A 13,285-nucleotide genomic window follows, 5' to 3' on the forward strand; every position below is an offset into this window, starting at 1 on the left:
CAACATAACAAGAGATAGATAAATAATTTCGACCTTCACTTGCAAGGAGAACCCAAAAGGAGAGTTCCTCTATGTGTTCACACCCAAAGCTCCAAGTATAGGTGCAAGAGAGTCATCTTTCTTCTTCAAGTTTGGCCAAAGAAACTCAAGAACACCAAGAACACACACTAGTCTGTGTGTAGAGAGAAAAAGTAATTTTTTTTTTGTGTGTGTATGGGTTCAGCCGAACCCAATTAAAGAAGAGAAGGAAAAAGAGCCACTCAAGTGGCACAAGTCCCATGCCATGCATGCTTGAGCGCTTTCTCAAAGTTTCAACTCAACCCCTCTAACTTTGGTAAATTGCAAGCTAAACCCTTCAATTTACAAAGTATTTTAAGGATGACTTATATATTTTATAAGTTTCTAATATAAACCATCAAAAATGATGTTTAACAAACTTAGTCCCTTACGTTTTATTCTTGCACCTTATTTGGACTTTGCGTGCGACCCAATAGTAGCATGCAATGTGAATTATGTTGTGACAATGGGCATATCTCCAACAACTAAACCTAAATTAAATTATAATTAAAAAATTTAATTAAAGAATTTACACCAAAACATAATAACTTTTAAAAAAATTAATTTGATACTGATATCGATATTTTCTTTTTCAAAATTTTATGATATTCTTAAATTTATATTTTATTCAAAAATAAAAATATTATCGCTTTCTCAAAACCACATAAAACCATATATCAAAATAAAAAAAACAAAACACTGAAACCAATATGTATCTCAATCAGTATCCTTCTGATTTTTATAAACAATTCAATAATTGGTGGTACTGAGCATTATTAATCATTATGATTCCCGATCCTCGTATTCTAATACCCCAACCAAACCAAATCAAAAGCCCCCTTATTTAAGTACAACCATGTACTGCATCTGCCGGCTTACAACGCAAGCAACAATGGAGTCTTTTACTTGACAAAGTCAACCCATCCAGATTTCATCCCCTTTCTTCACCTTCACCATCATCATCCTCCTCCTTCTCTCCTACTTCACTTTGTTGCTTTGTTTCTTCATGGCCGTACAATGGCTTTTGGTGTGCCATGGCCTGGTAACCCTCTTGGTCGTCGTATCTTTTCTTTGCGGTCAGTGGCCCATATTTCAAGGCACTTTCATCCAACGCATTCACAACTTCCTTACTTTCGGTGCTTTCGATTACTTTCGGTAAGTTTCCTTCCAAAAAATGAAGATTACTTCTGGTAAGTTAATCGAACGCAATTTTTCGTTATGTTGAAGTGGGGTTTTTATGATTTTTATCGACTGTTTGACCCAACAAAAATTGATATTTTCTTCAAAAAAAACCCTTATAACATATCGAATTTTTCATAATTTACGGTGCACCTCTGTCGTAGTATAATGGGACATTGATCCGCCATTGAAGACTTGAGTTCAAGCTACCATGGACAAGAGGAAGGAAGATCTTAGAGTTTTGGGAAACTTATGTTATTTCTGTTACTCAATTGAACAATTTCCAATTAATTACAAACAATTAGTTGTTAAATATCTGGCAAAATGGATAAGAACATCACTCTACTTTCACACCTTTTTTCAAATATGGACAAAACATATCTGTGGATCATATACTCATTCTTCCATTACCATGTGAATTACACCATTGTTGCCCAATTTGAATCAAATTAAGCAACATGAATGTCAACTTGGGACAAGAGAACAAAGGGAATAACAATTTGACAGAAATTATCAACTTTTTGACCGGTTATTGATGATTTATTTTAGGTGATTTGATTCAGTTAAAAGGAAATGAAGTATATGGTTGATAAATCCTTCTATTCAAGTATGCAATTGGGAAAAAAGTGAAAGCATACGGCTTTATTTACCTTAAATGTTATAGCTTTTGTTAACCTGGCTAATAAAATGTTTTTGCCTGCATAGAATAGGCCATAGCTGTCTCCAAAAGATACACAAACCTGCTTTATTAACATTGTGTATCTATAATTGTACAGGCGATTTGTTGAGTTCGTGTTTGGCTCTAGAGGTAGCAATGCACTCTATCTTGCTCAGTACTACTGCTGTGATCGACCTAACCCCATCTTACAGGTTTCCTCTTATGTAACTTGTATCATTTATATGTTTCTGTTTGCGAAAATAGCATAATTGATTTTGTTTGTGATAGATTCATGGGGGTCTAGCCGTCTAGCTGTGGATGCTCAAGGGGAACTGATTTAAGATACAAGTAGGTGCCAGAGAGAGATATTCAAAATTAGGGGAGATGAAATGGAGGCATCAAGTCAATCAATTGGGAAGGGAAGAGGTACTACCATAATCTGTGATTTAGATCATAAGGGAAAACCACAACAAGGATTTTCGTTGTGTCAGGAAGATATGCAATGGGTATTTATAGCTGTCCCTAGTCTGCTAGTTAATTAAGTTTATATTAGAATAGGGTGGCACTGGGTATTATTGCACCACATTGGTCTTTTGAATGTGTAGGTATGGTTTGGGGGGAGGGGGTAAGGATGTACACAGACCTTTCCCCTGTCCCAAGGTAGTAAAGAGGCTGTTTTAATACACTAGGCTTGATAAAAGTTCTTGTGAAAAAATATTGGGGAAGTCTTGAGTGACCCATACAACTTGTAAAAGAAAGATTTGACTGATTTGAAGAGTTAACGAAGTGCTCAGGACATATTTGGTAAAGTAAGAAGAGTTTTGTAGAATCAGAACAAGTACAGTAGACAATGAGAAAAGAAATTAAAGCAAGCACTGTGAAAGAATAGGAGAGAGTGTGTGAAACTAAACAAAGTAATAATCTAGTTACTGCCTATTTCTCATAATTGGCCGAGAGACATCTGAAGAGTTCCAAGAAGTGATGCAAGGCAAGAAGTTCACTGCAGTTATGAGAATTGTACCTTTAAGTATATGATACTTGTGAGTTAATAGGATTGTACAACAAGACTAAACTAGAATAGAAAAGTCTTATAATATGATGGAGAACAATAGATTATCCTTGGGCATTGTGGTGACGTCTAGAATCTTCCTTGTAAAATGTTTCATTACATACACCAAACGGGCATCTGCATGGCAACTATATTTCATATCCGTACTTGAAATGCTTACTATATTTCATTTCTGTATTTGAAATGCTTGATTTATGACACTCTCCCCCACCCAATTCACGACACCCTCATCATGACCTGCATCTTTGCAAATGTCCATGCTTTGTTACATCCATTTGTGGTTTTTTGCTCTTCAACTGCATGATCATGGTCCCTAACCTTGGATCGTGCCAGTATTGTGCGTCTCTTTCTTTTCCTTGTGAAACTGTTCTACCATTTCTCTGGAACTTCTCTCTTCAGGCAATCCTTAAATTAACTTGACTCATTGAATAAGTGGCAATGGTGAGGCGGTGATTGTCTTAGCAAGCTTTGCTTCCCCATCCCAACTTTTCAAGCATTGCATTGGTCATATTCTTGGACAATTCCTTGCCTGATGTGGTCCTGCACATGAGAAGCATTTATCTTTTGTATTTTCTTATTCTCCCCCACTGCTTATTTGAATTCGCTTGTGATAATTATAGGACTTGGAAGACTCAGAATGTTCCTAGTGTTTGTACTTCATCAAAGAGTGCGTTGCCTATATTCTTTACTTCATGTTGCTACCATTCTTGGGTAGCCCATCGCTTCAATCAATCCATAAAATCAAACAAGTCCTCATTACCTGGTGAGTGGATAAAAATTACAAGATTAAAAAGTCCCTAACCCTAACTATGGTGAAATTAATATGATAACAGGACATGTTAAATCTAGAAGATTGGAGGAGCAGCTTCCAGGTTAAGGGCTTGTTTGTTAGCAGCTTAATGAGCTTAATGGGACTCGCACCTTATTCGGTCAGCAATAAATGACCGTTTGGTAGGGGCTTAATGATATAGAAAATGGCTTATTCTATAAGCTTCTAGTGGGAGCTTTATGCAGAAAGCCAAGTTTTTTCCAAACCTACCCCTCCCAATTAAAAAAGCAAGCTCCTTCCGTCTATGAAAAAACCCTCCAAAACAAAAACCTTCTCAATCTATATAGACATATTAATCCACATAGACAGACATGACTTAATGGAAAACCTACCAAACAGCCCCTAAGGTAATTATCACTCTATAAAATTTAGTTTAGACCAAGGATGCCGTATTGCCTATTAACTAATGTCATAAAGAAATTGATTACAGTGTTGATGGTTTCTTTAATTCAAATGTGATGAAGCTCAGTGCAATTTTGACTCCTATTTTTCTTCCTGTGAAATAAGCTGATCAATTCTCAAGGGACATATTGTGCTCTCTATAGTGGTGTACGAGGCTTGAATGTGTGTATCTGCTTTGAAGGTTACAGACCTCTCCTTTTGTAGCTAGTTGAATAACATTCAGATTTGGAATCCTTCCTTTGATCTTATGAGTGATAACCTTCCAAGTTCCAAGATCTATTGTGCATGTTCTTTGAAGCACATCTTACTATAAGGGCAAGGACTTTCTGCTTGCTGCTGCACTCTACCTTGTATGACCATTTTTCCAACATATTTCTGAACCTATGCTGATGTCATGTAATCATGTCTACCTTTTTTAATAAGTGCTCGCCCACCTCATCAATTGCTAGCATTTAGCATAAATAGTTAGTCTGCAATTGTTTGTTAATCACTTCCATTTGGAGCTTAACACATCCTATACCCACAAAATTGATGGCATCTAGCTTCCATGTTACATATGCTGAAAATGCTGACATAGGCGTATGCTGAAAATGCTGACATAGGCGCTAAACTGTAGTACTCTTGAATCAATCCTAAATCTTCAATATATATAATTCTAATCTCAAGTTCTCTTGATTGAAAATATTGCAAGAATTAACTAACCTCAAGTCCTTTTTTTTAATCTTAACCCTTTATGTTTTCTTCGCTTTTGAAAAATTTACTTAAGCATGCTTGCAACTCTCTCTCTCTCAATGCTACAATATCATTAACAGTCTCCTTACAATAACATTTTTGAAACAGAAATGGAAATCTAGGAAATTTCTTTCGATACAGATGGAAATGGATGTGTTTCATTTCATCTGGAAGATGAATGAAACATATATATCTAAACAGTGCTCTCGTCCCTGTATTTTATTCCAACAAAACGAGCAGCAGAGAGTTGATTCTTTTTTTTCTTAACAAGAGTCCTCTAGGAGTCCATACTTGATAAACAAAGAAGAGGAACTCATCCTACTAGCTCCTGTGACTAGGGTTGTTACTAGCTTTCCCTAGAACAGTTTTTCCATTCTTTGTTCTCTCCTATTCATATTTTTTTTGAAAGGCAACTATCCATATTTTTGGTCTTAAGGAATCAAAATAATCGTGTGGAATACCATCTATGTGCAAGAAATGTCTGAATCTTCTGTCTCTGCGCTGTTTCATTGTGGAGTCTGCTTCTAGACCCTTTTCTTTTTACTGCTGTTATGTTTATTTTCGCTCAGTACTTTACTTTTTTAGGGAGATTTCTAAATTTGAGCTTAATCATGCTTCATGCTAACACAGAACCTATTAGTTCTGAGTAAATTTGCCCCTAAATGCATCCAGAGGCATATGAATGGACAGTGTCGGTTGCACACTTGTGCTATTATCTTCTAGGGGACCTGAACATGTACATCTTTGTTGGGCATTTCACCCTGGTTGTCACAACAGAAAAAGCTTTGAGGTCAATGGAAGATTAGAGATTCAAGATTCCAATTCCACCACTCTAAATACCGCCTCTAAACGGAAATTTTCTTAACCTGATTCAATGATTGGTTAGCTTGAGATTGGAAAAGATGTCCGTAATCGTTCATCAGAACATAAATAGGGTTCAGCTGTTTAATGTCCCTAACATGAATTAAGAAGCATGCTAGCAGTCCATATGGAACTGAAAGGATTGTAGCAAAGGATACATTAAGGTACTGAAAGGGAAAAATGGACAACATACGTCTCTTAATCTAATGAGAATGATCTGACATTTGTCCCATTTCCCCCCCTTAGTACCTATTAATGAAGTAGATGATGGAGGAATGTAAGAGATGGTAAATGGAAAACAGTAGATGATGGATGGACGAAAAAGATGGTAATAGGAAACATTTCATGATCAGACAAGGAAGGGAGGGAGAGCTCTCTGCTGTCTGAGCTTCCACGGAAGAAATGTTTTCCGGTAAAAGGGAAGAAAGTTGTTAGAAAAAGGATGGATATTATGGTATTTTGATACATTATTTCTTTAAAAGAGAATGCAGGGGTAGAAAGAAAATCGGAAGCTGCTTCATTAAGAAACATAAGTGGTTCCAAAAATCAAAGTTGGGATATACTTCTGTGTTTTCTTGGCATACATCGTCGTATTTTCTTCTTCCATTATTCTATTTAATGTAATGGGAAGCATATAATTTTTCCCTTTTCTTGCAGGCGATGTACTTGGCGATAGTTGGTGGTACTTATTACTTGATCGTGTACTCAATTTTTAATTATATTCCTGGTCATTATATAGGTGGATATCACAGGTATGAAGTCAATTTCTTTGTTTTTTCTGTCACCTTCAGCTTATAAATGATATTCTTTTTCCTTGGACTCTACATATTCATTGCAGATACACAAGCTTGTTGGCTGTCAGTGTGGGCATTTTACTTTTTCTATTGACTAGTTTCTCTGATCCAGGAACTATCAATCCCGAGAATGTATCTAAATATCTCTCTGTATATCCCTATGACAACATAATTTATTCTGAAAAAGAATGCTCGACCTGCAAAATCCTAAAGTATGTACATTACCTTCTTACAAGAGTGTTACACAATTATCTTCTTAGAATAGATGTTGCACACTTATAGTATTTTAAAATCTTAATACTCCTTCGTTATTCAGACCTGCTCGGTCAAAGCATTGCAGCATATGTGATCGTTGTGTTGCTCGGTTCGACCATCACTGTGGATGGATGGTTTGATTTTTCCCTTCCATTATTCCTTATCTGTTGTAAGGAAAAATATCTTCCTGTATAATTAGAATAATGTGAATTAATTATGTTCCTCATTACTCCAGAATAATTGCATTGGGGAGAAAAACACGCTGTACTTCGTAATGTTTCTTCTCTGGTGAGTTAATCTAGTTTTTTAATCATCTGACAGCAATTCAAAATGTACTGTATTAGTGTGCTTCTGTTTTCTTCTATACTTGCTGAACTGAAAACATTGCAACTAAAGTGAACCGAAAAAAGAAAATAGAAGTAGAAAACACAAAACCGAAAGAGATAAAATAGCTGATGGACTTATATCTTCATTTAATGTATCCCCATGATTACTTCTGCCTACCGTTTATCTTAGAAGCAAGGATGTGGCTATTACCCCCTTGAGCTAGGTGCTTCAGAGGTGCAGTTCATTGTGTGGTGGGGTGTTCGCAGGTTTTGATTTTGACTCTATTCCATGTTCTTGACCGCTTATACCGGATTTACATGTGGGGGTAAATTTGAAATTTTTACGACATATGGAAGACATATAGTTCACTAATCATAAATTTACAAAACAATGTGGATGAAATTTCATGATTTATAAATCTAGAAATCAGGTCTAAACATTGGAATTTAAAGCAAAACATACTTTTTAGCACTTGTGCAATATAGTAAGGAGGTGGGGCAAAGGGTTTGAGGTGGTGGATCTCTCTCATTATGAGCTCAAGGTGGAAGCAATTTTCAGTAGCTGGTCTTTCTACAGTCTTGGGCTTGACTATGAGGATATTCTTGTCCACTGCTTATTGTATTCCACATTTCCTAGTTTTCACCTCATCTTATTATTTTTAGGTTGCATGACCTATTGAAAAGGAAATGCTGTTTATATATTGGTCTGGTTTAAGATTAATCCATACATAAACATAAATATATATGGGCATGCATCTCTGTATACTTAGATCGTTAAAATCGTCGAATCTTGGCATGTATACACTGCCTAGCAACATTTACTGGGTAAGTTACACATGGGCCATTGATTAATTATTAATTGGCGGTGGAGATATCTCTTACCATTCTCATTGCAGGTTGTCTAGATTAAGAAACAAGTAAAAACAAAGAAAATATAAATGAAAGTGAAGAGCCAGAGTCAACCAGTGATTCTAACTCGTCTTTTCTCACAATCGTAGTGATAAATTTGGATTCTTGGGAAGTATCATAGATGAGCAATTTTCACACCTAATCTGGTCTAAACATATGATGCAACTTCACTCTGCAGGCATTTCTTTCTTTGTGTATATGGAACAGTTGCAATTGGTCTAGTTCTTGCTGGTCGATTGAAAGAATTAGAAGTTGTATATATTTTAACAGGTACAATTCATGTCCATAATATCTTTAGTTAGTTACTATATGCTCATACTGAAATCTTGATTTGATTGGTATTTGTGTTCCCATTGCAGCATATTATGGCATAGAAGATTCATTCCGGAGTTTGGCTCCACATGTTGTACAGGTTTGTTCTGCAATCTGTTTAGAAGAATAGTTTTGATTGCTTATATATACATATATATATATGTTATATGTCTATATTCAGTTGAAATACTGAAGGAAAATATACTATAGTAGTAATTCTACCAACTGCAAAGTTATCATGAAGACATGACTAGATGTGAAATGCTCGACTCTGAAGAAACACAGCCGAAAGTTGACTATTCATCAACATCTACAAGACTTTTGTACCAAACTAGTTCGGGTAGGCTAATAATATGCTCCCAACAGAAATTACAGAGAAGTGGTTCCCTAGGGTACCCAGACATGAATAGCATCTTTCCACACTCTCCTTGGTCCTTTCTAAGCCAATCTTGTTTGGTATATTCCACTTATTAGTCTTCGTGCTCCTAACACCCTAAGCTTGTTGCCATTCATCCATACATTCCTATGATCATCATCAATCCAGATCCTTCTTGTAATACTTATCCCAAGTTGTCCTTAGGAACGGAATTAAACATATAGTTACCAGAGAACAACAAGACAATAAAAGAAATCCATTTCCTTTCTTATCAATCTCTATTATCTTTTTTGATTGCTTTACCTCCCGTATCAACTCAAATTACCGAAACGAATACCAAAGAACAGCAATACTAGAAAAAGGAAAACTAAATAAAATCTGAGACAATCCATAAACTGATGGAAGCTCAAGCGAAGTTTAAATCACTCCTGGGAATTCTGAATAGGACCCTTTCAGTGACTCAGACCATTACCGAAGAAGAGATGGCTACAAAAAACTCTTTACAGCAACCCTATAGACACACAACAAAGGGTCAATGGCCAAGTGCTGTCCCAACCTCCTTGGAGGTCAAGGGTTCTCACTGAATGTATGTGTGTGCCGTAGATAAATATTAAATACTTCAAAAACCCTAGAGACACAAGGAGGTGTCCTGATCCTCTGTGCTGCAATCCTCCAGATAGTTTATGTAACCGTAAAACTCTTGTTGACTGATGGCAAAGGGATTATGGCAAGTGACGATGAGAAGAAGCCCCCTTTATGACTGATACGAATGCCATTCAGTTGGACATTCGTTGCATCCTCTGCAGTTCAGGTTTTGCGACTTGATCACATGACAATGTGACTGATGACAGCAGTAACAAAGAGCCCTGCGCTTGTGTGATTAGTAGGATTTATATCAAGAGCCTGACTTTGATACCATGTGAAAGATGGTTCTTAATAGAATCGCGAACAGACTGAGTAGACGGCTCACATATGATTTCTTAGCACCAGAAGACAATATAAACACCTAAGCTACAAACTGTATCCGATATCTTTACCCACAATTAATTCTATACTCTTGATAAATCTAGTTTCATAATCATCATCTGAGAAATCTATTCAAGCACAATCTTTCTGTAGTGATTTGCAGTAAAATTGAACATCAAAAAGGTCAAAGATTTTGTCTATTCATGCTTTAAGCAAGAATTTCCTTCATTTTTGGATGGAGGGAGGATCAATGATGTTATATAGAACCGAAAAGGGGAATTGATGAGACAAGCGTGAGTGTAAAAGGTTTTGAAGCCGTATTACACTTTCATCAAATTCCGCTAGTTTATTAATGAGTAAAACCTACGTACCGCTGTGCTACAGAATGGGTGTGACCAAAGTCCCGTAGGCAGAAATAGTAACTTGTGATCTAATTGATTGTACTTCTGTAAGTAAACATGGTGGCAAAAGAGGTATTATTAAATAAATCCAGGTGAACAGATATATGTTCTTCTTACTTGTAAGTTGATGAGTTTTGCTAACCATTGAGTTGTTATAGTTTAATCAGTTATTGTAACAACTTCTCATTTGTTGCAACAGTGGTTGCTGGGCTCTTACAACACTCAGATACTTCTAATGGTGTTCCTGGCCATAGTTTCTCTGCTTCTATCAGGTTTCTTTGGGTACCATGCAAGCCTTTGTCTCAGCAACACTACTACTAATGAGGTAATGTTGGTTACCTAACTTATTATACCACTTCCCTCTCCCCATAAACATTAAAACGCTTGACTGTACGTGTTTGGCAAAAATACCCGTCAACAATGACAAAAATAGGTGAATATTATGGGAAAAAAAATCAGTAACATGCATGTTTTCGTGATGAATATGGGCAAATAAGCAATTCAAGCTTACAAATTTGTCAAGGATGAGAAATTGTGCAATTAGTATGGCTGTTCTCAAAATGGCGATTCTTGCAATATTTATGGAACAGGGTGCGTAGCTTCCTATGCGTCATGGAAATCAAAATGAAATATGTATTCTCTACACCCCCTATAAGCTTCTTGCTGCAATAGAATTCATTTTGTAGATGAAGTCTTTACACAAATTTGCAAGACAGTATTCCATTTCTTTGAATATTAGAGCCTTTTGCCCAAAACATAAAAATTAATAAATTATTTTGTTGGTTTGGTATGCAAATCACTTGGAGATTGATAGAAGGGGAAAGCCTCAGAGCAGCTTGTATAATAAGGCTGCTCCTTTGTGACTGGATGATCATGGGCTTGTGTCGGAAAAAGGCCTCTATCCAATAATGCAAGCGAAAAGTTGCATACAACTACGTTACCTGCAAAGAGTCACCACGGTTGCCTTTTTGAGGGGGCTCTATTCGAAAAAAATTCAATACGGTTGACAACATAAGATTATTATACCACCTCTGTGTGTAGCATATCATTTTGCCCACTCTGCAATAACTTTTAATTAAATGACCACTGCACCTCATTTTTCTGACCACTTTTTTGTCTACCAGACTTAGGGGCCGTTTACCAAACACTTATTTGGGTAAGCGCTTACCAAATCACGTTACCTTACCGGATGAATATAGTAAGGACCAAGAATCTTACCCAGTAAGAGGGAGACAAGGACCAAGAGTCTTACCCGATAAGTGAGGGTGACGACTCTTAACATGGTAAGCGCTTACCGGATAAATTGTTGCATACGATGCCGTTTTGGTGGACGTAAAGTTTTACCCTGTAAGTAAGTGGTAGTGTTAAATTTTATTGGTAAGCGCTTACCAGGTAAGTGTTTGGTAAACGGCCCTTACTTTTATGCCAAAAGCTTATATTTTTACAAATATCAACATAAATATCATTCTTATTACACTTGATCTTAGCCAAAATGCCAAGAACGCCATAATATGGTATCATTCTTACAAGGAAAAATAAGTGGTAGAAACGAGTCTTTATTAGAACTTACTTTACCTGGGGTCCAAACACTTTATTTCCCTCCAGATATCCGTCGACTTAATGGAAACAACTGTTTTACTCTTTGAAGTAGAGGCAAGTCTGCACATCTTACTCTCTCTAGACCCCACCTCCAGATGAGATATACTGGGTTTGTTTGGTTTATCCGTTGTAGACTTTCAAATGGCAACAACACTCTACCTTTGAGGTAGAAGTCAAGTTTGCGTGCATCTTACCCTCTCTAGACCCTATGTGGGATATATGCCGGGCTCGTTTGGTTTGATTTGGTTTATCCGTTAGACTTAGCATTGAACATGTTTTAATGTTTACAGACCTTCAAATGGCAAGACTATTTAAGCTGGCAAAGGAAGGTGAAAGAAGCCAAGGCAAGTGCAGAAGCACTAAAAGCTAGTTTAGGTGATTTGAGCCAAGAGAGAAAGCCTCCAGAGAGCAAATGGAAATCTTTCTTTAGAAGATCACATCTCGAAGACGTGGAGATCGTCAAGAACAACATTTATGATCGAGGCTTTTTCCAAAATCTTTACGAGATCATTTATCCGCTTTCTTCACGACCCTCGTTTTCAACGCATAATAATAAACTTAAAACGGGGTAAAGATGGATGTTTCGTGTTTGGTTGATTAGCAAATGTAATCCAGTTTAGTTTAGTTTAGTTTATGATTGTTGTTTGTGTTTAGCAAAAAGTGTCTTCTGTAACATCCAGTGTTTTTGTGTAGGAGAGAACCACAATCTTAAAATTCCTTCAATAAGTTTTCAAAACCATGAAACATTCTCAATTAATTACTTGTACATGCCATGAAGATGGCTTTAATTTTTTTGGGGTGGTTGTGTTTTGGTAGAAAATTGTAACTTGGTTTGTGGGAGGTTGGAAAGAAGAAGATGTGATTCAGATGATGATAGTGATTGATAGGGAGGAACAAGTGATTCAGATGATGATAGTGATTGATAGGGAGGGAGGAACAAGTGATTCAGATGATGATAGTTGTTGAAAGAGACGAGAAGACATCCACTATCCTTCCATTCACAAATTGCAGAAAATGAAGATTTTTAACGCTTTCTAAATTTGACGATTTCGCTTTCTCAACCCTACGCACTTCCAACACTTCATTTATATAAAAAGTTTTAAGATCAAACCCATAAATTTTATCATTTTAATATATATATATATATATATATATATATATAATTTGTCAGACAAATTCCAATTATTCAACATCAAGGCAAGGTACCGGTTTGTCTTAATGGATCCAACATATCGAATTTGCTTTTGACCATGATGTCTTGACCATAACGTCTATTCTTCATACTTTGCATAAAGCATGACCATAACGTCTATTCTTCATAAAGCAACAGCATCTTTTATAATGACAAACAGACCAAATACTTTTAATTATTATCCTAGACCAACTCTTCCAGATATTCAATATGAAGATAGAGAATTCTCTATGAGTCGTAGTCAATATGATGGTACATCTGTATATGAATGGAATATAGACGGATATCTTGAAGATGGGTAACTTGATCGCAACCTTCATCTGATTCTGAAGAGCTATCAATATTTCGATTAATGGATTTATTTTCTA

The 13,285-nt window shown here is 36.3% G+C and overlaps 1 protein-coding gene across 2 annotated transcripts; it reads left to right on the top strand.

Moving 5' to 3' along the window:
- Window positions 1–906: 906 nt before the first annotated feature.
- Window positions 907–12,476, top strand: LOC112515270 (probable protein S-acyltransferase 17). 2 transcript variants are annotated; one of them, XM_025121978.1, is made up of 11 exons: window positions 914–1,212; window positions 2,013–2,106; window positions 2,183–2,320; window positions 6,445–6,539; window positions 6,626–6,793; window positions 6,898–6,970; window positions 7,072–7,124; window positions 8,250–8,341; window positions 8,431–8,483; window positions 10,326–10,451; window positions 12,016–12,476. In XM_025121978.1, the coding sequence occupies exons 3-11, from the start codon at window positions 2,279–2,281 to the stop codon at window positions 12,295–12,297; spliced, it is 984 nt and encodes a 327-aa protein (XP_024977746.1). In that variant the 5' UTR covers window positions 914–1,212; window positions 2,013–2,106; window positions 2,183–2,278; the 3' UTR covers window positions 12,298–12,476. The 2 variants fall into 2 exon arrangements, with proteins under 2 accessions (XP_024977745.1, XP_024977746.1); XM_025121977.1 differs by lacking the exon at window positions 2,183–2,320 and having other exon boundaries at window positions 907–1,212.
- Window positions 12,477–13,285: the final 809 nt, after the last annotated feature.

This window comes from Cynara cardunculus (assembly GCF_001531365.2).
Source record: "Cynara cardunculus var. scolymus isolate 2C chromosome LG 7, CcrdV1, whole genome shotgun sequence".
Classification (NCBI taxonomy): domain Eukaryota; kingdom Viridiplantae; phylum Streptophyta; class Magnoliopsida; order Asterales; family Asteraceae; genus Cynara; species Cynara cardunculus.